The 25,368-nt window shown below is 46.9% G+C and overlaps 1 protein-coding gene across 12 annotated transcripts in view; it reads right to left on the reverse strand.

Annotated features, from left to right (window-relative positions):
* Positions 1-1,126: 1,126 nt before the first annotated feature.
* The window catches only part of WNK2 (WNK lysine deficient protein kinase 2), a 162,247-nt gene continuing 138,005 nt past the window's right edge, over positions 1,127-25,368 (reverse strand). For 6 of the 12 annotated variants that reach the window (XM_075321285.1, XM_075321293.1, XM_075321284.1 and 3 more), the window contains 4 exons: positions 21,161-21,259; positions 14,863-14,907; positions 11,923-12,185; positions 1,127-4,435 (listed from right to left, as the gene is read on the reverse strand). In XM_075321285.1, coding sequence (XP_075177400.1) covers positions 4,112-4,435; positions 11,923-12,185; positions 14,863-14,907; positions 21,161-21,259 — 731 coding nt within the window. In that variant the 3' untranslated portion in view covers positions 1,127-4,111. The remainder of the gene's footprint in view (positions 4,436-11,922; positions 12,186-14,862; positions 14,908-21,160; positions 21,260-25,368) is intronic. The other 6 variants (XM_075321289.1, XM_075321288.1, XM_075321286.1 and 3 more) reach the window with 2 other exon arrangements.

The raw sequence follows: 25,368 nt of genomic DNA on the forward strand, positions 1-25,368 counted from the left end.
AAACTTGCCACAAACAGATGGCTATCGGAACCGTTACACTGATAAAAAATGGTCCGTTTTCTCTTTTGTATGCAAAAAAGAAAAAGATATTAAACATTTGAAAATGACCTCAAAAGGGAACCAGTCTTGTGGAAAACTGCCATTTACCTGCACATACACAATAATGAGCGATTGCTGTAACTGCTCCGTGCACGGCGGCTTCTGGGAAGATACAAGTTAATTTCCTCCCAGCAGCTGTCCTTTCTCTAAGGCAGCCAAGCTGCATTTTAACCTTGGAAATGCTAGTAAATAAATTTTTTTGCACATCAGGTGCCTTTAACCACAGATGGGCAGGGCAATTCTACTTGGACCTTGTGTTTCTGCATTATTATTATTATTATTATTATTATTATTATTAAACAGATGGATCGTTCAGTTCAGGATGAAGATAGTGTCACGTACCCACCAGAGTCCGCTCCTTCTGCGTCGATCACCAAGTGACATCGTGTTCCCGCGGTGGATTGTGCTGGTGATAGGAGAGGAGTCGGTGCCATTGGCTCTGGTGGGCGCAGGCTCCGCTCATCCACTAAGCTGGGTTTCCCTGGGACCTACAGTACCACTGGCTAACTGTAGGTGGCGTGTGTCTTCCAGCTGAAGTTACCACCATTCAGCTACAGCCAATGGAAAGACACCACACCTTTCTAATTCCCCCTCCTGTCTGCTGGTCACTGCCAGAGATAGTCTTGTATTCCTGCTTTCTGGTTCTTGCTCTGTTCCGAATAGTTATCCCTGTGTTTTGACCTCGGCCTGGTTTCCGGACTATGTCATTGTCTGCCAAATTTGTCCCGGTTCTGCACCTCCTGGTTTGACCTCGGCCTGGTTTCCTGACTATGTCCTTGTCTGCCAAATTTGTCCCGGTTCTGCATCTCCTGGTTTGACCCTGTCTGACTACTATTTTCCTCTGGACTGCAGCCTATCACAGGTAGCGATCTCTGGGGCCCTGCAGTAATTCCAAATCCCTGTATAGGGGTTCGGGGTCCTGATTTGTGGGCGGCTTTCCTCTAGCCTGTCCGTTACAGCCAGTCTGAGTCTGTGGTTCCAGGCAGGCGTTACAGATGGACAGGAGAAAACACGAGGACACATTCAGAATGTTTTCAAGCACAAAATGTTTATTTTATATTATTATACAATATTGAGGCATTGGTGCCACTGACTGTGTCCGCATACAGGGGAAGGGCAGTTTATACAATTATTCAGGCAAGAGCGACTTGGAAGGTAAGATTCAGTGCAAGCATAGGGAAACGAGTGCAGTACATACTTCCCATGTTTGCTCACGAAGCACGGACATGAATCTAAAAACGAATTTAAGATGTCGAAGAGAACAGAAATCTCTCCCGATCTTAAAAGAGTTCTCGCCCTGCAGAATGGTCCATATAAAATTCAATTCCAACAGAATTGATGAGTTTACAGTCAGGGATTACCAACAAAATGGAGACATTTACAATGGTTGAGGACTTGGAGATACATTTCACAGCTTGACAGAACGAGGCTCCAAGGCCCCCAGCGGAAAATCCAAAATAACATGAAAGGGAAATGTATCTGGTTATCCGGTCTGACCACCTGTGTAAGGATTCGAGGGTCAACCGCTCGCATGGAGTGAGCATGTTACAGTGATGCCATCAACTGGTGTGCAACAACCGATAGGAGATCCACCAAATACATGCGTAGTCTACACAGGATTTGCCTGGTGATCCTAAAGTAGCACTGGTGGCAGTGGCCACACTTGCCCCATCTTTACACTGAACGAAGGGTTCATCTCCAAGGCGAGATCAACCATTAGTTGACATAGCTAATCAATCTAAGCTGCATAAATACAGATAATTCACTATAGCAACTGTAGAGTCTATGCAAAGGGTATGTTCAATGAAGTATTGCTGATGCCACAATGTGAACCTGAAGAAAAGTTCAAAAAGAAAAACAAAAAGGGACTGTATAACTCCAGACAGAACCTGGAGATTCTGTTCAAGGGACCTAGATTCAAAAAGCAAAACATACTGTCCTTGGTGAAGATGGATCTAAAAAAATAAAAGGCTTTAATGGTGAAAAGTGCGTAGAACAGAAGAGTGATGTGCATTACCAAAAAGGGCAATAACCGCCACATTTGTCATGCTTACAAAAGTAAAGAACATATCTCAACTTGTTCGTATGGAAAGGACAAAGTAATAATCCCAAAAGGGGTAAAAAAGTTGCATCAGCTTAGTGTGTGCTAATACTGAAGATTGTGAGCATGTACAACAATAAAGTGCAAAGTTACTCATAGTGACAAAAAACGAGAGGCAAATTGGCAAGGTTTCTCTTTTGATATGATAAAATAGTGGAAGCCTAACCTAGACGTGTAAGCATCAGCACTGAGCAAAACGATTCACAGGATTATGGTCCAGCAGACCATCAATATTCTTGGATGCCGAACTAGTTCCCTTTGAATCTCCCACTTCTAAGATCAATTTTTCCTCTTTTTATAAAGTTGGGCACAACATCATTGTACTACATTGCCGGCTGAGCTTACTAATCAGAAGAGATGCCGGAGATGCCATCAGGAAAGAGGAGACTCGCCAGGCCATAGACGTTCACCGTGACTGCTGGACCAGTGTCTTGTGAATCTCCCCCTACCTGCTGGGAGCAATGGATCCTCTTTTTATAGGTAGCTTGGGCGCAATATCATTGTTGGACTGTAATGCCAGCCAAGCTTACTAATCAGAAGAGGTGCCGGTGATGCCATCAGAAAAGAAGAGGATTGCCAGGCAATAGACGTCTGCCGTGGCCACTGGACCAGTGTCCCGTGAATCTCCCCCTACCTGCTGGAATCAATGGATCCTGTTTTTATAAGTAGCTTGGGCACCACATTATTGTTTTCCTGCAATGCCGGCCAAGATTACTAATCAGAAGAGGTGCCGGAGATGCCATCAGGAAAGCAGGCTTGCAAGGACATAGATGTCTGCCTAGTCACTGGACCAGTGTTCTGTGAATCATTTTTGCTGGAATCTAGTAGGTATTAGGTCTTTGTATTGCAATAGCTATCTGTGATTTCCTTTTAGACACCAGCAGTATCAGTTGGCTATTAGTAATGAGGCATATTCATTTTTGGTTTCCGGTAAGATACATAACCAATTGAATTCATCTATATAGCAAGTTGGCTCAAAATATGATTATAATAAAAGGAATAGTTTTGATTCAAGCACTACCACCTTAACCATCAAAATTATATTGCATTTCATTCAAATGTTGAGAATTCGCCCCTCCAAAAAAAAATAAATTTGAAAATTAAAATTTAGGCAAAAATAATACATAAAAAAATGATACCAGATGCATTCCTCCAATGACAATGTAGCTCAGTTTGTACCTGGAAACACATTTTATTTTGTAAATGTCAAGTAATTTATTCATCTTCTAGTTTAAAATTAAAAAAATGCCAGTATTTGTCTATGCTTTTTACAACTTTAAATTAAAAATAAAAATATATATTCTTTTAAATTTATGAAGTTGAGGGAAAGGGGACCGATACATATATACACATAAAACTCAACCTCTATCTTTCACAGTTAAGGCAAAAAAGAAAAATAATTAAAAAAAAAAGTGCTACGTGTATTGTTTGTAGGTCTGATAGAATAAAAAAAAAAAATGGTGTCAACTAAAATAGTAGATGGTAAAGAAAAAAAAAAACAAAAAGAGAAGGCTGCTAGCATTGTTCCTTCCGTTTTTTATACACACAGGTTTTCCCAGGTAAACTGGAAATTACTCAAGGCACTAAACCTCCTTTAACTTTTAGTTCAAGTACTATACATTTCAGAATGAGTAGAATGATGGTTCAGAGACATAGACCAAGCAGTAAGGGCTTCGAGAAACTCCGCGCAGGACGTTCACAGTGATCGTATGGTTGTGTGCGGGTAGATGAGGGTTTGGCCAGGACTCGCTGTCTCACCCTACTCTTCATCCATCTTGCAGTGCTGAAGAGGGCTGCTACTAATCATACAACTTCCCCCAGCACCGCTGGGGCGGGACATGAGGACACACAAGGCGTGGGCAGGCTCAGACAATAATAATATGGATTCTCATACAGACGAGGGCCTTACAGCTACGTGATCCTCATGTTGGAATGAGACTGCTTAATGGTAGGTTGCGGCAAGGACATGGGGAATATTTGCATGCTGGCGGACTGGGTAATCATCTGGCTCCCGGCCATCGTGGGCACCGCGGCTCCAGCCCACTGCACTCCATACATTGGTGCCTGGAACACTCCTGCATACTGATACAGGGGCATCATGTAAGGCGGTAATACACCAGACTGCGAGGCTCCGGACAGCGCTGCTGGAATGGAGGACGACATCAGTCCCATGGGGGCCGGACAAGTCAGCGGAGCTTTGTGTTTGGTTCTTTTTTCTGATAAACCTTGACTTGCCTGCGGAGAGAGCAGGAATATTTCATGACTGAAGAACTATATTGGAGATAATAAAGAGCACTCCTAAGGCTAGTTTCACACTTGCGTTGTTTTCCTTCCGTCACAATTCACCCTTTTGGAAAACAGCGGAATCCGTTAACGGATTCGGCTGTTTCCCATAGACTTGTATGGATGACGGATTGTGCCAAAAGGACCTGCGTTGCTTCCGCTGGGCGATGCTGCGTTACTTCCGCCCAGCGGGAGGAACGCAGCATGTAACGTTTTTTTTGAGCAGCGGAATCCTTAGGATTTCACTGCGCATGCTCTCTCTGGCTCCCTACACCCGTAACCAAGATAAATATCGGGTAACCAAGCAAAGTGCTTTACCCGATATTTACACTGGCCACATGTTCAGGGAGCCCGACACTTCCCCGCTCGGCTCCGCCCCCTCCTGCACTCACACACACACACACACACACACCTGTCCTCAGCGCCATGGCCCCACTCGGCTCCACCCACTCCGCACACATTCTCGGCAGCCAAGCGATCAACTGATCACCCGGTGCCGGGAGCGACCAGCTGATCACCTGGCGCCGGGAGCGACCAGCTGATCACCCGGCGGCCGGCTACTGGGAGCGACCCTGTGGAGAAATCCGCAACAATAATTGACATGCTGCAGTGCTGGCTGCGTTATATTGATGATATCTTTATTTTGTGGCAGGGCACCGTCGAGCAACTCGAGTCTTTCATGTGTGGCCTTAACAGGAATTCCTTTAACATCAAGTTAACTTATAGGTATAGTCGGACAAACTTGGATTTTTTGGATATTGGAATTTCGGTGGATCCTCAGGGGGGCATTCAGACGGACGTTTTCCGTAAGGACACGTCCGTCAATGCTCTTCTTTTGGCATCCTCCGGCCACACTCCCTCCACCATACGTGCCATCCCGACCGGACAGTTTTTGAGGATGAAGCGGGTGTGCTCTACTACTTCCAACTTCGAATCCCAGTCGTCCGATCTCCGATGTAGGTTTAGGGAGCGGGGGTACAGCAACAGATGTATAAAAAGAGGTTACCTCCGCGCCAAAAACACCTCGAGGGACCAGTTGCTTTGTTACCGACCACGTCGGCCGACCATGGACACTCACATCAGGTTTATTGGTACTTATAACCATCAGTGGGACGCAATGAGGGGGATTCTCGATAGGCATTGGCCTGTCCTGCTTACGGACCCTACTTTGGCCGATGTCCTGCCCTCGAGACCCCTCATGACAGCCAGGAGGGCAAGGAACCTCGGGGATCTTCTCGTTAATAGCCATTACATCCCCCCCCGCCTCAATCCATTTGGCTCTGGTGGCCCGATTCGTGGTTGCTACCCATGTGGCCATTGCGTGGCATGCCCCAACATCTTACGGATTTCTTCCTTTGCTTGTTCCAAGGGGAAGAGAACCTACTCCATTGACGAACGTATCACGTGTGCTTCCACACACGTGGTATACTATGCGACCTGCCCGTGCTCCCTAATCTACATTGGTCTCACCTCACGCGAGTTGCGCGTGAGAGTTAGGGAGCACGTCAGGGATATAACTGCCGCTATCTCCGTGGAGGACGTCTCTCTTCTCAAAACCCTTCCCCGCCACTTCCGTAAATTTCACGGTTGTGACGCAAGGCTCCTGAGTGTACGTGGCATAGACATTATCCACGCGGGTATCCGGGGAGGCAATCTACGGAAGACTCTCGCTCAGCGGGAGTCGAAGTGGATTGTCTCCCTTGATACCTTGGTCCCCAACGGTCTCAACGAGACCGTTAGTTATTCCCCATTTTTGTAGAGATCCCGCCCCCTCCACCTTTGGCATTTGGTGTCTCCCTTCGGACCCCCTTTTTTTATATGGTCCTTTGGCCCCCTTACCAGTTCATATTTGGATATGGACCACTTTTTTGTGCTTTGGTCCACATGCGGGACCCCTAGGGGGTACCACTTAAATGAACACAAAATGTTTTTACATTGTTTTTAATCTCTTGTTGTTTTGTATTTTTATTCATTTTGTTTCTTTTATCTCTGTGTTTGGTTTCCTTATATAGGTTTCAGTTTTGTGGGGATTTCCATTTCCTTTATTTCTTCTTTATTCCCCTTCCATCGGTGGATAACTTGGATGGCATGGTCTGTCTGGATTGAAGTATACCGGCATCTTATAACCACCAGTTCACATACCCTGTTGACGCCTCGTCTCCTGATGTGTCCATGCTGTCCATTTATTATGCCGTTCATTCCCCTATGTATTGTTTTGCATTACCGATTCCAAATGTTACTAATATTTTTGTCCTGTTACCTTTTCATTGTTCCACTCATACTTGGTGTCCCTGCGCATCTGCCGGTCCGTTGACTGCTGACGCGGCGTTGCTTGGCCGCGGCCGTCTTGTGCGCATGCGTGGGAGTCATGGAGACGTCCGTTCTCCCGCGCATGCGCACTACCCTCGGCGGTCTCGGCTCGCTCCGCCCGCTGGCCTCGACTTCCGGCGCATGCGCATTCTTCGGACACCATCTTTATTTGATTGAAAACAACTGTGCTGCCCCTGTATATAGCGGCCAGCCCCACTTTCTCCTCCACTTCCCTCGAAAAAGCGCTTAGGCGAAACAGCTGTTGGGTTCGTCCTCCTGCCGCGACCCCCCTCCACTTGCACAGGTAGTCTTCATTTGTCTCACTTTTCCTCTTTCCTACTCCCCTCTGACTCACATAACCATTGTGGGTCTAGAGACTCGCTTTTCCTCTCTCTCCCTCTTTGACTCTGGCCGTCATTGTGCTGTACTGCACCGCCCGGCCCCACGTTTACTCTCCCTGCTCTGTATCCACTTGCTTCCTCTCTCTGCCACATGACTAGTCCACTTCTTGAGCTGGGCTGCACACTCCTCTAACTGTTTTTATCTGCCTTCTCTGTGCCCTTTTACGGGACCTTTCACATTCCTTCCCTTCTTCTCCACCTCCACGACTAGTCAGGGCATTTATGCTCTGATTGTGTTTGTGCATTTCCCTTCCTCTCCAGCTCCACGACTAGCCCGGGCATAAAGGACCTGATTGTGTGTGTGTATTGTGTAATCTTTATTAGCCGTTTCTGTGCTAACTGGCACCTCTCGGCTTCACGACTAGAATTTACTACACACAATACTTCAGCCTCCTCTTTATTGCCCCACGACTACTCTGGTGGAGATTATTTCTTTATACTTTTTCTAACCACCTTTGCCTACCTGTTTTTTGGTCATGCACTTCAATCTTTGACCATACATCTCCTGTGGAGGGTCATTTGGTCTTTTTACTACCTTGGGGGGCTGGGGTCCAATTTTTGGACCAATACACTCCAGTTATATACCACCCCCCCAGGGTTTCGTCACTGGCAATGAGTAGGACTTCATACCCCTCCCCCCCCCCCCCCCCATTTCTGTGTTCTACCTATACTTGCATCCTCATCCCTGGGTTGCCTCATTCTTTCCAATTTGTGTTCTAATTTGATACTGTACTATTTATTTTTATGAAAAAAAGTTGTATCTTCATCTATTTTATGTGAATAAAATTTAATACTTTTGCAATTAATTTTGGTGCCATATCTCTTCTTCCCTCTTTGTTCAAAATGCTCTTTGAAGTAGGCACCCCCCCCTGTGGGAACTCCAGGTTGTGTTTCCCCCAGTGATTACCGAATCAAGCCATGTATATGTTGTTTATAATAATTGACATGCTGCAGACTTTTCCGCACGAAAATCCGCATGATTTCCGCTGCGGAAAAATCCGCAGCGTGGGCACAGCATTTCCCAAATGCCATAGAAATGGCTGGGGAGTAGCTGTGCTGCAGATTTCTGGAAAATCCGCGGCTTTTCCGTGAGAAATCCGCGGCGTGCGGAGAAATCCGCAGCGTGGGCACATAGCCTCAGGCTATGTGCCCACGCTGCGGAAAATGTGCGGATTTTGCCGTGGATTTCTCGCGGAAAAGCCGCGGATTTTCCAGAAATCTGCAGCACAGCTACTCCCCAGCCATTTCTATGGCATTTGGGAAATGCTGTGCCCACGCTGCGGATTTTTCCGCAGCGGAAATCGTGCGGATTTTCGTGCGGAAAAATCTGCAGCATGTCAATTATTGTTGCGGATTTTGCCTATTCAATTGAATTAAAAAAAAAAAAAAATATCGCAAAATCCGAAAAAAAATCCGCGTCAAATCCGCACCTATGAAAAGGTGCGGATTCCGGGCGAAAGCTGCGGATTTTGATGCAGAAAAATCCGCAGATACAGAGTCCCGTGGGCACATAGCCTAAGTGTTTTTTATGTTCTCACAGCGGCCTGGGGCTTTTATATACAGCCTGTTAGAATGCTGTATATAAGAGCCCACTGGTGGTGGTGGCCGCAGCTTATAGGCCCCAAATCTGGTGACAGGTTCCCTTTAATGTCTAAAAGGCCGGAAACAAAAGGGAGTGCACCCCTAAGTGAAAATGGCCAAATTGTGCCCAAATGGCCATTTTCCTTGGTTTCAATGTCAAGACTTGTCTGTGTTTCCAGATTCTGTGTAGGCGATGGTCCGGAGACCCCCACTCCTGCGAAGTGTTGTATTGAATTGTATTGCATACATGTATTCTGGGTATATGTATTGAAATAGATGGAAGGTTTGTGACAGGAATAGTATATGCAGGTGCAGCAGGCACACAACTGAATACTTTTGGTAACTAAGGCAACAATCCCCCTTTTCCAGGTGTGAGTTGGACTGGCCGATGCCTCCCCTCCTGGAGGCTGTGTTTGGTTTACCCCGAACAGAAAAAGTGCGGGAAAGTGTCTGTGAGGAGAGAGACGTCCGAGAGATTCAGGAGTGGTTGTGCCTCAGGCGGAGAGAAAAGCCGGGACGTTGCCTGAGGAGAAAAGCCAGAGTACTGCTCAGTCACTGCCCCGCACGGTCCCATTACCGGAGGCCACGTAGCTGAGAACACAGGAGTAAAGTATATTATTTGCAGTTGTTTGTACTGTTTTCCATTGTGATAGTGTAGCGCCCCTGAAGCCATCAGGGAGCTACAAGGTTGTGCATGCCCACCAGAATGTAGGGCCTACCCCCTTACAGCCCCAGAAGACCAGTGCCGGTAACACATGAAAACTCCAGATAATCCCAGTTTTCCCCAACAATCCCCCATGTAATGGTGCAAAGCTATGGTCGGACTAATGGATGGCCGCCTAGGGGTGGAGCCAGTCCAGTCCACTAGTTGACCAGGTGGGAGGGGCGGACTGAGGACAGTAGTCAGTACAGAGTAGGAGGAGTGAAGGTGGACGTGAGGGACGGACTGACACGGAGTTCACAGTAACCTGGTGCCCATGAGGGTAGTTGCCGGTGGAGTACTCCTGGAACTATGCACCAACGGGGTACAGGACCCTAGGACATGCATACAGCTCCAGGCAGGCATGTTAATGTCGCGGGCGGGGGGTGCGCTGCTCGACCGCGCTTGCGGCTCGGGTCTGGCTGATGCTGCTGCTGCTGCTCGGTGGCTCGAGCGGTGGGCCGGATCCGGGGACTCGAGCGGCGCTCCTCGCCCGTGAGTGAAAGGGGTGGTTTGTTGGTGTTTGGAATGTCGGTTTGTGACGCCACCTACGGTGTGTGGTGAGGTTGGGCACCACCGCTGCTCTGTACGGGGATCCCGGGAGCAATGACCGGGAGCAGCTGGGATGTTTTCTCTCTCCTCCGTGGGTAGGGGGATTTTGGTAGTCCCGGGGCCCGGAGTTGTTGGCTGTAAGGTGGATTGCGGGGCTTGGCCGGGTGCAGGGTCGCGGGGCAGCGCAGTGCCAGATGGCACGGTGGTACTCACTCAGCCAGTAACGTTCACGGAGTCTCTGGTAAAACAAACGGCCGGATGGACGAGTCCCACAGACGGCTGCGACGGTCACTCCCGATAGGTTGGCGGTAACTGTCTCTCCCTGCACCGGTGTTGTGTTCTCGGCCCCGATGGCTTCCCACCAGTATCCCGCTCCCCAGCGGTGTATTTGCCAGAGGAGCCCCCTTTTTGCCCGCAGGCTCTGGCCCTGGGAACTCTAGCTGCATTTCCCTTCACGGTTGAGCGGTTGCCTTTAGTCGGGTCTTTACTCCTGGGAAACCCCGGAGGTTCCCGTCGCTGACGGATTTGACCGATTTAACGGCGACTCCAAGCCTGGTCGGGGTCCGCAGGCCCTGCCGAATGGTGCTGGCCTGTCTTCGCTCCCCGGTCCAGTACCGGCGGGCCACCACCTGTCCCCGGTCCTTATGGTTCTACGTCAATCGGCCTAGCCTGCAGAAGGTCACCACCGTCTGCCAACCTTGCTGTCAGGTGCCCGGGCCACGTACCCAGACACGGCCAGTCAGCTCCTCCACTACCACTTCCTCAACTCTCCAAACTCCACTCAACTCAACTGAACCCTTTTCCCGCCTCCAGGACTGTGAACTCCTCGGTGGGAGGAGCCAACCGCCTGGCTCCACCCCACCTGGTGTGGACATCAGCCCCTGGAGGGAGGCAACAAGGATTTTGTGTGTGCGGCTGATGTGCCTGACCGGGGTGTGGGGTGTGTTGTTGCAGTACCTGTGACGTCCTGGCTTGTCCAGGGCGCCACATTAACGCCTGCACAGTGAGGGGACCATTAAAAACCTCGCTGACCCTAAAAATCCGAGACTCTAGCAAAGAGAGAACTGGGACAGGACCAGAGACTCCAACCCCACAGGGTTCACGCTACCGTCATTCGGACAGAAGTGGAAAAAAAACCACCACCGGACGGGGACCCCCAGTTGCTCTACGCCACGGGGACCCACTAACCAGAGACAGGTGCAGGGGCAGAAGGCACCAGATTACTACACTGGCACTGGGACAAAGGGGACCTGGAGGTGAAACCAGCCGGCCTCGGGTGACGGTGACCAGTTACCACCAGACAGTGAGTAAAGAACCAGTTGCACTGAACCCTTTGTGTAGTCTACCTTCTTCTGACGCCCGTCCCATCATCTATCCTCTGGGGCCCGGCCCTGCTTGCGGAGGGTCTAACATCCAGGCTGCCATTACACCAGCCCCAGTAGTGGACATTGTGCAGCGGCGACTCCATCCACATAGCCGCACACCGCAAGTGGCGTCACGTATGAACACTAATCTAATCCCTTGTAAATATATCCCCACTTTACAAAAAGGGCCCAGGGCACGGAACCGAGCAACAGCCACCAAAGTGACATTCCCAATATATATACTGCCCGGGACCGAGTACCCCATATTCCTAGGCGCGACAATAGTTGAGGTGACAGTTGTAGTTCGCTCCAGCTAAATAGCTCAGTTGTGTATCATCCTCTGTTGCCCAGCCGCCCTTACGTGTCATTACCCTGCAATAAATACCCAGTTTTCTCTGTAAACTCATCTGGCCCCGTAACTTACTCTGCACCGCGGTGGTCCCTCGGTCATCGCTTCATCTGCCCTTTTAAAAAGGGACGGTTTCCCCTAGACTGGATTTTGGAAACATTCTTATATCGGCACACACTTACGGCGGGCGCGTCCTCGCTGCTGGACGCCGGCTTGTGCTCTAGGTCCAGCCGTTGCTGGTACTGCTTCAGCTGATTTAAGGATGGCTTGAACTGCGCTGCCCCCACAGTTTTGCTGGCCCACTCGTCCACCAGCTTGTGAAGGTCTTCTGTGAACGTCCCCTTCTTGTTGTTGCTATTGTTAGACTGCGCTTGGATCTGTGGGGTGCTCACAGCGGGGCCCGATGGCTGTTCAGGGCCCGCAGCCAGGCTGCTGGTCGAGGATCCTAGACAAATGCAGAAAGACTCAATCACTACAGACGTCTTACCAAACTTCCTTATAAAAGGGAATCAGTCAGCCGGTTTCTTCCATTTAATCTGACTGCAGCAAGATGTAGGGGCAGATACAAGGATTTCACTGATGTGTCACTTATTAGGCTGTTTGTTGAATTTTTTATAAAAACCACAGCTTTATCAGTAGGAGATTATCACTACAGGACTAGTCTTGTGCAAAGTAGTCCTACTGCTTTGTAAAACCCCTCCCCCACCACTGGATGGCAGCTTTCTGCCTATGCACAGAGTACACAGAAAGGTACCCATCAGTGATGTGGGCGTTGTTATACACAGAAAGCTGTCAATCACTGGTTTGGGCGGGGTTATACACAGAAAGCTGCTAATCAGTGGTGTGGGCAGGGTTTTACAGAGTTCAGCATTCAGAGAACTGCTAGATTTTCAGCAGAGAAAACAGATTTTATCAAAAATGCACAAAGCAGTCCAGTAAGTGACACATGGCTGGAATCAGGGTCTCTGCCCCTACATCATGCTGCTTTCTGGTTACATTACAAAACCTGCTGATGGATTCCCTTTATTATTTCCATTCTGTTTTTTGTATTCTCATTCAGATAGGACTCCATATCTACAACCTTAATATACTATAGGGCTATGAACATCTGCCAGCCTGTTTATTCCATGGCACAACAACCATTCTACCAGAATTGTCAAGGAATACAAGTAAATCTGTAACCATGGAAAAAAAATGGCACAAATGTTTAAGAAAATCAACCAAATCCCAATGTTGTACTAATGCACTAATATTCAGAGGAGAGGTGAGCACCTGTATAACATAGGGTTAATTGTCACCATTAAAAACTCATGTACATCGCAATATGAATGGGACTGTCGGCACAGGATGACTGCTCAAACCAAGCTCACGCGCTCCATCACACCTATTGGGTTTCCATCTCTCTCTGCCCTCTTCTTCCTTGATTGACAGCTCTGCTCTGCAGAAGTCAGAAGAATGGAGATTGATGCAAAATAAGTAGATGGGAAGGTGCAGTACACTGGCTGCGCTCATGGTGCACCGAGCGCCTGTGCTTTGTTTGAACAGTCATTTTATGCCAACAGACTCTCTTTAAAGCTCAGTAGCATGCTACCAGAAAAGCTATATTTGGTATTAACATACAACTAACAAAAGCTTTCCACCTCTACTAGTAAAGCTCTGTACAAATGGTACCCGAGTGAGTATGTATATATATATATATTTATATTTATTAAACATGGCAATGACTGGTTCACTTTAGCTCGTAGAATGAAGCACTATTTATACATTTATATTCTGCTAAAATATAACATTTCATTGGTTGCCTATGGCAGGAATAGGTGGCAAATGTAAGCATAACCCAAAAAATCTAGATCTGCATTCAGATTCCATTTAGTCAATCAAAAACAGACAACGTAATTTGGGTTGTGGTTTAGCCTAATTAGTAGTAATGAGCAGGCACTACCATGCTCAGGTGCTCAGTACTGGTAACTAGTGATGAGCGGGCACTACCATGCTCAGGTGCTCAGTACTGGTAACTAGTGATGAGCGGGCACTACCATGCTCGGGTGCTCAGTACTGGTAACTAGTGATGAGCGGACACTACCATGCTCGGGTGCTCAGTACTGGTAACTAGTGATGAGCGGGCACTACCATGCTCGGGTGCTCAGTACTGGTAACTAGTGATGAGCGGACACTACCATGCTCAGGTGCTCAGTACTGGTAACTAGTGATGAGCGGGCACTACCATGCTCAGGTGCTCAGTACTGGTAACTAGTGATGAGCGGGCACTACCATGCTCGGGTGCTCAGTACTGGTAACTAGTGATGAGCGGGCACTACCATGCTCAAGTGCTTGGTACTTGTAACTAGTGATGAGCGAGCACCACCATGCTAATGACTGCTCATCACTAGTTACGAGTACAGAACACCCGAGCATGGCAGTGCCCGCTCATCACTAGTTACGAGTACTGAGCACCCGAGCATGGTAGTGCTCACTCATCACTAGTTACGAGTACAGAGCACCCGAGCATGGTAGTGCCCGCTCATCACTAGTTACGAGTATGGAGCACCCGAGCATGGTAGTGCCCGCTCATCACTAGTTACGAGTATGGAGCGCCTGAGCATGGTAGTGCCCGCTCATCACTAGTTACGAGTATGGAGCACCCGAGCATGGTAGTGCCCGCTCATCACTAGTTACGAGTATGGAGCACCCGAGCATGGTAGTGACCGCTCATCACTAGTTACCAGTACTGAGCACCCGAGCATGGTAGTGCCCGCTCATCACTAGTTTCCATTTCATTTTTAGTCCCACAGGGACTAAAAAAAATTAGTAATTATGAAAATCCTCAGGTCAATCAGAATGAGAATACAACAACCAAACAACATGTTCCAAGAAAATGATCACAGGGCATAACAAGAAGAGCGCAAACACCATATGTACACAGCATGCAGATAATCACACCGGAGTGCACGGCGTCGGTGCGTGGATTATCCGAGAAATACCTGATTTAATGTCAATGGCACAATGCTCAGAAAAAAAACTTTTCTCCTGCAGTAAGTGAGCAGGCTAGAACAAGAACCAAAACTTTCCATGCTATGAGGGATGATACCAAGAAACAAGAAAAATAAAAACCGGATAGTTACTACTGCTGTGATCTTTGCCTAGACATAGCCGTTTCAGAGTGGACCCTACAAGGCAAAACAGTACAAGACAGGCGGTTAGGCACAACGGAATAGGCAACAGGCTGCGGTTATTACACAGTTATAGGGCAAGGAGCGGCAGGCACAACACAAACAGCAAGTCACAACATAAAGAATGCAAGACGACAAATATCTGTGCAGCCAGCCCCTGTGCAGCCACCGGGAAGCATCGCAGACGAAAAAAGGTCAGCAGCAAACAAGGCTCTCCATACAGGTAACAGGGGAAATTGGTGAAGTTTAGTCTTGTCTGAGTGAGCCATCGTATTTAGCCTTAAAATTCTTACTTTAGAAATGCTAAATAACATAAAAAGGAGCAGCTATCATAACCGGAGGCCTAAGTTTCACAAGTGGACGATTCGAAGGAATCTCAGTGGCCATATTAAAATAATGATAACTTCACCCAAAAATGAAAAGAACTCCCAAAAATTTGTATTTTGACAGAAGTTTACGAAATGTAATCACTTTTTAAAATGTGTGGTTTGGCCACAAGAAGTAAGGCTATGTTCACACTCCGTATATTTTGCAGCTTTTTACAATACCAGCAAAAGCTAGAACATATCACACACATTTTTGTTTTTACTTTTACTGAATTTGAGAACTGCAAAAAAATCTGTCCTGCGTCTCCAAATAAAACATACTAAGTGTGAACAGGTGCCGCTTGCTATGACTACACAAAACACAAACCAAAGAATACAGCAGCCTCTGCAAACACGAAGATATCTGTAAAGACAGAGTATATGAAATGTAAACTGCATTCATGAGATATGAAATATACTTGGAAAATTCAAGGCGCACAGATTCTGGATTCATTTGAGCCCATCAACCACGGCAAGGTGACCTTTCTTTTATGGGACACTATCCTAATTTCCTAACTCTCCTGGACTAAAAGTCTACAAGTACATTGGCAGGTAGGATCAGCACTAATTAATCACAATCTGGGGCTGATGGGAAGACCGTATTGTCAGAATAGGAGGCGGTCTACACCTCCAATATATACTGCAAAAGAGTATACAGAGCGCTGCTGTATTCCTTTGTGAATTTGAGAACTGCAGTGTTTTTTGATTCTACAGTGTGTCAATTCTTTCAGTTTTTCTGCAGCATTTTTTCACCCATAGAAAGCAATGAGGAAGTGTAAAAATGCTACAAAAATGCAGCACACATGTTTTTGATGAATAAAAGTAACTTTATTAAACATGTACTGTAGACAATCACACAGTCTGCACCCCAAAAAGGCAGAAAAAAATGCAGTGACATTTACATTTTAAAAGCAGTATTTTTACTGTCCATACAAGGTTTTTGGTGCAGAAAAAAAATGCTTAAAAAATGCTGCGCGTGAACACTGCCTAATGGTCTGAGCAGAAAATTCTCCTCCATGTCAGCCCAGAATACTATAGCATGACCGAAAAAAATTGTAGGAATTTGGGAAGAATTCAGCAGCAGACAATCTCCTGGCCTGAGCACGGCAGATCAAAGTATTGTAGTGCGCCTGTGCAGGACCTCAATGCCGGCGCATGTGGATGACGTAGGATGCATCATACACCCCGGCTTCAGAAGAAGGAGGACAAAGATGGCCGAAAGAGGAGGCGCCGAACCCAGAGAATGGAGACACCCATCTGCACCACACCGCCCCTTTAGGTGAGTATTATAAAGTGTTTTTTCTGTTCTACACAGCGGCCTGGGCTCTTATATACAGCCTGTTAGAATGCTGTATATAAGAGCCCGATGGTGGTGGCCGCAGCTTATAGGCCCCAAATCTGGTGACAGGTTCCCTTTAACCCTAAGTCCCCTGCCATCTGTCTTAGGGTGCGTGCCTACGATCAGTATTTGCAGTGGTTTGGACGCAGCATACGTCAGCTGCGTCCAAACTGCTGCGGTCTACAGTACAAGCATAGTGGACAGGATTTCTATAAATCCTGTGCCCACTATGCTTGTTTTTTCCGCAGCAAACACTGACCTGCGGATCGTCTTTCCAGACCGCAACATGTCAATTGTTTGCTGCGGAATTGCCTGCATCCTCCGTAGGGAGAACACAAGCGAGAGACCGCAGCGCTCCGAACCCTGATCCTGGGTACTGACAGCTGCAGTCTCCTGCAGTCTCCTGCGGAGGAGACGCGCGCGCCCCCAGTCAGGACTCGCTGCGTTCTGAATGCAGCGAGTCCTGATCGTGGGCACATACCCTTATACTCACTTTCTAGTGTTTTCTCCTTTTATCGCTGCTGCTCCGGTCGGTTTCCAGCAATTTGTAACCTGCTGGCAGCTCCAATGTTTCATGGAAGAGCTAAGGTCATAACTCATAATATAAGTCTATGTGAGCCTCGCTCTGGCCTCTTCCTGATCTCCTTCTGGCTCTCATTGAGCACTTGTAACTAGTGATGAGTGAGCGTTCTCACCACAGTTCATTCCTTGATTGAACATCGGAGTTTAAAAATGCTGGAGTTTCCCATTGACTTAAATTATACTCAGTACTCAAGTTGCACCCGAGAACCCCTGTTTTCGACTGGCCCAGTAGTCACTACTCGCAATGTGACTTCTGACTTTCAGAGAGTCAGAAGTTATGGGCACAAAATGTCGTTGTGGAACTGAAGCAACGCAGAAAAAAAAACAACAACAAAAAGCGCTGGGATCAAAAGTATAAGACCGGGGACAGAGGACTTGCATTAAAAACGCTACTCCAATGCCAAAAAAACATAAAGACACTGGCCTGGTGCTTTAAGCTGAGAGTGTCCATATTTTTATAACTTTGCTGGTAAGTGTTTTTGGACTTCCTATGGAATAAAAATGCAGGAGTTACAATAAAGACCTAAATCCGGGTTCTTCCAATATTTGTAACTTTGGCATGTGAGGGTACTTTCACACTTGCGTTTATTTCCTTCCGTTACAATCCGCCCTTTTGGAAAACAGCGGAATCCGTTAACGGATTCCGCTGTTTCCCATAGACTTGTATGGGTGACTGATTGTACCAAAAGGACCTGCGTTGCTTCCGCTGGGCGACGCTCCGTTGCTTCCGCCCAGCGGGAGGAACGCAGCATGTAACGTTATTTTGAGCAGCGGAATCCTCTAGATTCCACTGCGCATGCTCTTTTTTTTTTTTTTTTTAAATCAAACTTTATTTTGGCTCGCGGTGGCCGAACGTTCAGCTGAGCGACCGGCCACCGGCATGCCCGGCCTCCGGCAAGTGACAGCGCTCAGCTGATCACCCGGCGGCCGGCTGCAGGGAGCGATCAGCTGATCACCCGGCGGCCAGCTGCAGGGAGCGCTCAAGCTGATCACCCGGCGGCCGACTGCAGGGAGCGATCAGCTGATCACCCGGCGGCCGGCTGCAGGGAGCGATCAGCTGATCACCCGGCGGCCGGCTGCAGGGAGCGCTCAGCTGATCACCCGGCGGCCGCCTGCAGGGAGCGATCAGCTGATCACCCGGCGGCCGGCTGCTGGGAGCGATCAGCTGATCACCCGGCGGCCGGCTGCTGGGAGCGATCAGCTGATCGTTTACAATAGTCTGCCGCTGGTAAAACTGTAAAAAAAAAAAAAAAAATAAAAACGAATTGCGTTGTTTTGCAGCATCCGTTGCATCCGTTGTGCCACTATATGCAACACATCTGTTGCATCCGTTACACAACGCAATGCAACGGATACCGTTCAACGCAAGTGTGAAAGTACCCTTACCCGGTCAGAGTTTGGTTCTTCGAGGTCCAGTTGGAATGAACATCTCTCCAGTCCCTTCCTCGTGCCTCAGATAAAGCCCTCACCCATAGATAGTCTCTTTTCCAGTTGGTCGGTCCTCCTCCGCTTGTAAAGGCTGAAGTGGAAGGATATCAACCCAGATCTTTCCGATGAGGACCGCGAGGTTCTTACAGATTAAATTTAAATTCAGTGGTTCGTGCTGGAAACTTCAAGTCAATATATGTGGCCTTCCTTAACAGTCTCGCACCTCTACAATCTATTCTACACTATATGTTGCCCAACTAATCCACCTGTCCCCTTGCGACTCTCTGACCTCTCCTCTTTGCAAATCCCTTCACTGGCTTCCCATTGCCCAACGACTCCAGTTCAAAACCCTAACCATGACGTACAAAGCTATCCACAACCTGTCCTAGTCTCCCGGTACTTACCCACACGTAACCTTCGATCCTCACAAGATCTCCTTCTCTACTCACCTCTCATCTTCTCTTCCCAACATGGCATCCAAGATTTCTCCCGTGCCTCCCCCATACTCTGGAATGCACTGCCACAACATATCAGACTCTCGCCTACCTTGACAAGCTTCAGAAAGATCCTAAAGATCCACCACTTCCGACAAGCCTACAACCTGAAGTAACCCTCAGTCTGATATAGCGCCGCACAACCAGCTCTACCCTCACCTACTGTATCCTCACCCATGCCCTGTAGACTCTGAGTCCTCGTGGGCAGGGTCCTCTCTCCTCCTGTAGACTGTGAGCCCTCGCGGGCAGGGTCCTCTCTCCTCCTGTAGAGTGAGTCCTCGTGGGCAGGGTCCTCTCTCCTCCTGTAGACTGTGAGCCCTCACGGGTAGGATCCTCTCTCCTCCTGTAGACTGTGAGCCCTCGCGGGCAGGGTCCTCTCTCCTCCTGTAGACTGTGAGCCCTCACGGGTAGGATCCTCTCTCCTCCTGTAGACTGTGAGCCCTCGCGGGCAGGGTCCTCTCTCCTCCTGCAGACTGTGAGCCCTCACGGGTAGGATCCTCTCTCCTCCTGTAGACTGTGAGCCCTCGCGGGCAGGGTCCTCTCTCCCCCTGTAGACTGTGAGCCCTCGCGGGCATGGTCCTCTCCCCCCCTGTACCTGTCTATGCCTTGTTTTGTTTGATTATTGTACTTGTGTCTATGTATGCCTCTTTTCACATGTAAAGCGCCATGGAATAAATGGCGCTATAATAAGAAATAATAATAATCCATCAGGTGGATCCACTCCGATTAGATAAAAATAATAATAATGATTTAGCCGTTTGATGTCGGTCACAACAAGATACCGGCCTCCATCCGACGTGGCCTTGGATTGGATCCTCCTGGTTTAGTCCTCTAGGTGTAGTACACACCATTAAGTCAAACCTAGCACCCCTGTTATCAGTTATTTAATTTGGTTCATTGATATGTAGCCCACAATAAGACGGTATTTTTATGCAACCGTTACGACGTTTCTTACGGTGTTGCACAGTGGTGCATTATCGCTCCTTATATGTTGGGTTCTTAAAAACATTTAAAATAAACTTTTAAAAGAAAAATATTTTTTCATTTTTATCCTGTGTGGACGGGATATACTGTTTGTTCTGATTTTAATCAGTTGCTTTGTTGATGCCGTATCCCTGCACAGCGGAGCGCACGGCCCGTCTGCCGGAATAAACACCCTGTGCACCTCGGGGAGGGCGACTATCTGCACCATTTTATATAATGCTATTCAATATTCTAAATAAAGATCACCCGGCCTCCGAGTCTTAGAAACATGAGATACTAGAGCGGAATATAGCGAAACGAAAAAATGACAGAACAAAAAATAAATATTAGTAATGTTGAATATAAAAGTATTAAATGTCATGTAAAGAATATGATAAGCATGAACAAATGCAAGTTATTGATATCAACCCAATTCCGTGTCCTACATGCCCCGCTACAGACGCTCAGACCACTCATCACTCCGTTGCGGCTGTCCACGGATCGTCACTCCACTTACACGGAAAATCTCATAGCATTACATAAAAAAAACCAATAAGAAAATCTACATATGTCAAGCACAGGGGTGCACACGTTAGTGTCTGGCTGCGCAGACTACGAGCTCCTGCCCACACCATTTTGCTGCCCAGACATTTAGTAAAAGCTGCGCACACAAAAGCATCCAAATAACACATGGGAAATAAAAAAAGAAATCAAAAATAACTGGCAGCACCTGCATGTCACAAATGGAGGGATGACGCCAGGATCGGACGGTGATACTCAACCTGCGGCACAGAAGCCTAAGCCAAATTACTTTCCAAAAGTTTAGTGTTTCTTGAAAAAAAAAAAATATTCTCATAGAATTTCACTAAAAAAAACACGTCCGTTTGTTTCACACTTTAAAAAAAAAAAAAAAAAAAAAAAAAAAAAGAAGAAGACTCTGGACAAAGGTTGGGTACCACATCCGGAAGAATGGATGAGCCGTCAGGGAAGGTGGAGAAGCGGATGGAAAATAAAAGAAAAGAAGACGATTGGGAGCGGAAGATATGAGGCGCAATAAATAGAAAAGAACAAATACAAACAGATGGATAAAGACACAGGTCCACTGAGGAATCGGGTACGAGGTTTGCTACTAGACTTATAGGTCACGCTCTCAGACGTTTGGTGGTAAACCGTCCAGCCTGCAAGTGAATATAGAGGGAAGAAAACAGAGACACTGGTAAACTATGATTAGCCATGGACGCGCGCGGCCAGAAATCATACAAGAGACCCTCAACTACCAAGCACGGGACTGGGGGCTGCATCGTTACCAAAAGGAAGAAGGAAGGAGGTGTTATGTAATCTGGGTGCAATGATTTGGATGGGTCATGTCTACTTCAAGAGCGGTCCTTTAAAAAATAAAAATGGCACCCAGACTCCCCTGTACCATTCATTTCACGGAGGCCATCGATTTGCATTTTGAGGACACGGTCACAGAGATTCTGCTCACAAAGCGTCTACAGTTTCCAAATTAACAGATCTGATGAGGCGACAAAGAAAAGGTTCCCTTTGTGGTAAAGAAGCCGCACTTTCTATCCATTTAGAGACATTCTAAGCTGTAGGACAACACAATGGCCCCGATCCATCATATGTGATTTATTCAAGTCCCTTTTCCTTTTTTGTTTTACTGTAATCTTTAACGTTTTTGATGCAACATTCTTCAGAATGGTGCACGCAGTTAAAGTTTGGGCACTCCTGGTGAAAATTACTGTTATTGTGAACAGTTAAGCGAACTGAAGATGAAATGATCCCTAAAAAGGCAGAAAGTGAAAGATGATGCATTTCTTTTATATTTTAGAACATAAAAGGAAAATGGGCCAATGCAAAAGTTTGGGCATCATGCATGTTTCGTATCTAAACACAAAAAAAAAGTGCTACAAGTGCGAAACGTGCGTTGGAGAGGGTGTGGGACACTTACTTGCACTTTTGTGATACCCCGTAGGTATATGTTTTGTTAGCTGCTTTTTGTTATCAGCTGGTGGGAATGACTGCTTTTTTATAAACACACTTATGTTACTATATATATTTATTTAGCATATCGTTCCATTATTATATACACATACATATTATGTATACGAGGTGACACTAATTATGTAAAATTGGTTTGTGTTCCCAACATAACAATAAGTTGTGATAGAATTTTTAACCCCTTCTAGGGGGTCTGCCTTCCTGAAACATCCTGTTTTTTTTTAAAAAAATTCTTATTTAATAAAGGTTAATTTTTATCAACTAGATTTCTCTTGCTGGTGATGTTTTGTACCTAGTAGCACCCACTTTGGCAAGTATCACATCTTGTAAGCGCTTTTTGTAGCAGCCAAGAGTCTTTCAATTCTTGTTTAAGGGAATTTCATCCATTCTTCCTTGCGAGACGTCTTCCAGTTCTGTCAGATTCCTGGCTTGTCTTGCATGCACTGCTCTTCCTTGGGAGACATCTTCCAGTTCTGTGAGATTGCAGGCTCGTCTTGCATGCACTGCTCTTCCTTGGAGACGTCTTACAGTTCTGTAAAATTCCTGGCTCGTCTTGCATGCACTACTCTAGCTTAGAGACGTCTTCCAGTTCTGTGATATTCCTGGCTCGTCTTGCATGCACTACTCTTCCTTGGAGACGTCTTCCAGTTCTGTGAGATTCCTGGCTCGTCTTGCATGCACTACTCTTCCTTGGAGAAGTCTTCCAGTTCTGTGAGATTCCTGGCTCGTCTTGCATGCACTACTCTTCCTTGGAGAAGTCTTCCAGTTCTGTGAGATTCCTGGCTCGTCTTGCATGCACTACTCTAGCTTAGAGACATCTTCCAGTTCTGTGATATTCCTGGCTCGTTTTGCATGCTCTGCTCTTTTGAGGTCTAGTCACAGATTTTCAATGATGTTCAGATCGGGGACTGTGAGGCCATTGTCACACCTTCAGCTTGGGCCTTTTGAAGTCGTCTATTGTGGCTTTTGACGTGTGTTTAGGATCATTATTCATTTGTAGAAGCCGTCCCCTGTTCTCCTCTTTTCAAACTTCAGCTTTTTTTACAGATGGTGTTATGTTTGCAACAAGTATTTATTGAAATTTCATGGAATCCATTCTTCCCTTTACCCATGATATGTTCCCCGTGCCATTCGCTACAACACAGCCCCAAAGGAGGATTGATCCCCCACTATGCCTAATAGTTGGCAAGGTATTCTTTTCCTGAAACGCTGTGCTCATTTTTCTCTACACATACGTTTGACCATTGTGGTGGTAGAGTTGTATTTTAACCTCATTGGACTTGGTTCCAAAATACACAAGGCTTGATTGGATGTTCTTTTGCACACTTTGGATGCTGAATTTTATGGAGAGGACTTAGAAGAGGTTTTCTTCTGATGACTCTTCAATGAAGGCCATATTTATGCAGGTGTCGCTTAACAGTAGAACAATGTACCACAAACTTCAGAGTCTGCTAAATCTTCCTGAAGGTCTTTTGCAGTCAGGCAGGGGTTCTGATTTTCCTCTCTAGCAACTCAACAAGCAGCTCTCACAGAAATTGTGCTTGATCTTCCAGACCTTATCTTGACCTTCACTGTTCCTGGTAACGGCCATTTCTTAATTACATTTCAAACTGAGGAAAGGGCAAATTGAAAACGCTTTGCTATCTTTTTATAACCTTCCCCTACTGTGTGGGCCTCCATGTTCAGAGTGCTAGGCAGCTAGTTAGAAGAACACATGGCTGTTGTTTTTTGGCACAAGGTTAGAGGACGCCTGGTGTTTATAAAGCTGTGAAATTTGCATCCCCTGGCCTTTCCTAACAATGATCGTAAACAAGCCATAACCCTAACCGGCTAATTAAGGTCTAAAACCTTGGTCAAAATTACCTGACAACACAAATTTCCAAGGGTGCACAAACTTTAGTATTGGCCTATTTTCCTTTTTGTAATTTGTACAATGTAAAAGATGAAAATAATTTTTTTTGCCTAATACACAAAAGGGAATGTGTCATCTGTAACTGTATGCCTTTTAGTGATCATTTCATCTTCAACTTGCTTAACTATTCACAACAACAGTAATCTTGACCAGGGGTGCACAAACTTTTACTTGCCACTATATTTCTGGTGTATTAAGACAACAGTGTACACTGGAGGAGACTGGGGGCTGGAATGGAAATGGTGTGAGAATTGGGAGTATAAGGGCAGATTTTTTTTGACAAGATAAACTTTTTAGCAAGAAAAACATGACTCAAAAATAAAAAAGGGGTGCATGTGCCTGGGCCAGGGTCGCCCCCCGCAGTAGTGCCTGGGCCCGCTTCCCGCAGTAGTGCCTGGGCCACCCCCCGCAGCAGAACCAGGGCTGGGGTCGCCCCCCAGAAAAGTGCTTGGGCCACCCTCCGCAGAGTGCCTGGGCCGGGGTCGCCCCCCCCCCCACCCCCGCAGCAAAGTTGGGCCATCCGTGTGTATTCACTCTGCTGTGCCTTCTGTAAGTGTGGATGAAGCCCCTGTGGTTTTACTCCCAGCTATATTTGCCATATTTTAATTAGTCTAGGCCATTATTATAAAAGTCCTTTTACATACAATGGGTACGGAAAGTATACAGACCCCTTTAAATTTGGTAAATTCAAAAAAGTTCATTTTTTCCTCTCTAATATGCACTCTGCACCCCATCCCCCATCTTGACAGAAAAAAAAACGAAGTGTAGAAATGTTTGCAAATTTACTAAACAAACAAGAAAAACTGAAATATCCCATGGTCATAAGTATTCAGCCCCTTTGCTCAGTACTGAGTAGAGGCACCCTCCCTTTTGAGCTAGTACAGCCATGAGTCTTCTTGGGATCCTGGATTTGGGGATCCTCGGCCATTCTTCCTTGCATATCCTCTCCAGTTCCGTCAGGTTGGATGGTGAATGTTGGTAGACGCCATTTTGAGGTCTCTCCAGAGATGCTCAATTGGGTTTAGGTCAGGGCTCTGGCTGGGCTGGTCAAGAATGGTCACAGAGTTGATCTGAAGCCGCTCCTTTGTTATTTTAGCTGTGTGCTTAGGGTCATTGTCTTGTTGTAAGGTGAACCTTCGGCCAAGTCTGAGGTCCAGAGCATCTGGAAGAGGTTTTCTTACAGGATATCTCTGAACTTGGCCGAATTCATCTTTCATTCAATTGCAACCAGTTGTCCGGTCCCTGCCCCCATAGCATGATGCTGCCTCCACCATGTCTCACTGTGGGGATTGTACTAAGCAGGTGATGAGCAGTGCCTGGTTTTCTCCACACATACCGCTTAGAATTATCACCAGAAAGTTCCATGTCCGT

This window comes from Anomaloglossus baeobatrachus, chromosome 8 (assembly GCF_048569485.1).
Source record: "Anomaloglossus baeobatrachus isolate aAnoBae1 chromosome 8, aAnoBae1.hap1, whole genome shotgun sequence".
In the NCBI taxonomy this organism is placed as follows: domain Eukaryota; kingdom Metazoa; phylum Chordata; class Amphibia; order Anura; family Aromobatidae; genus Anomaloglossus; species Anomaloglossus baeobatrachus.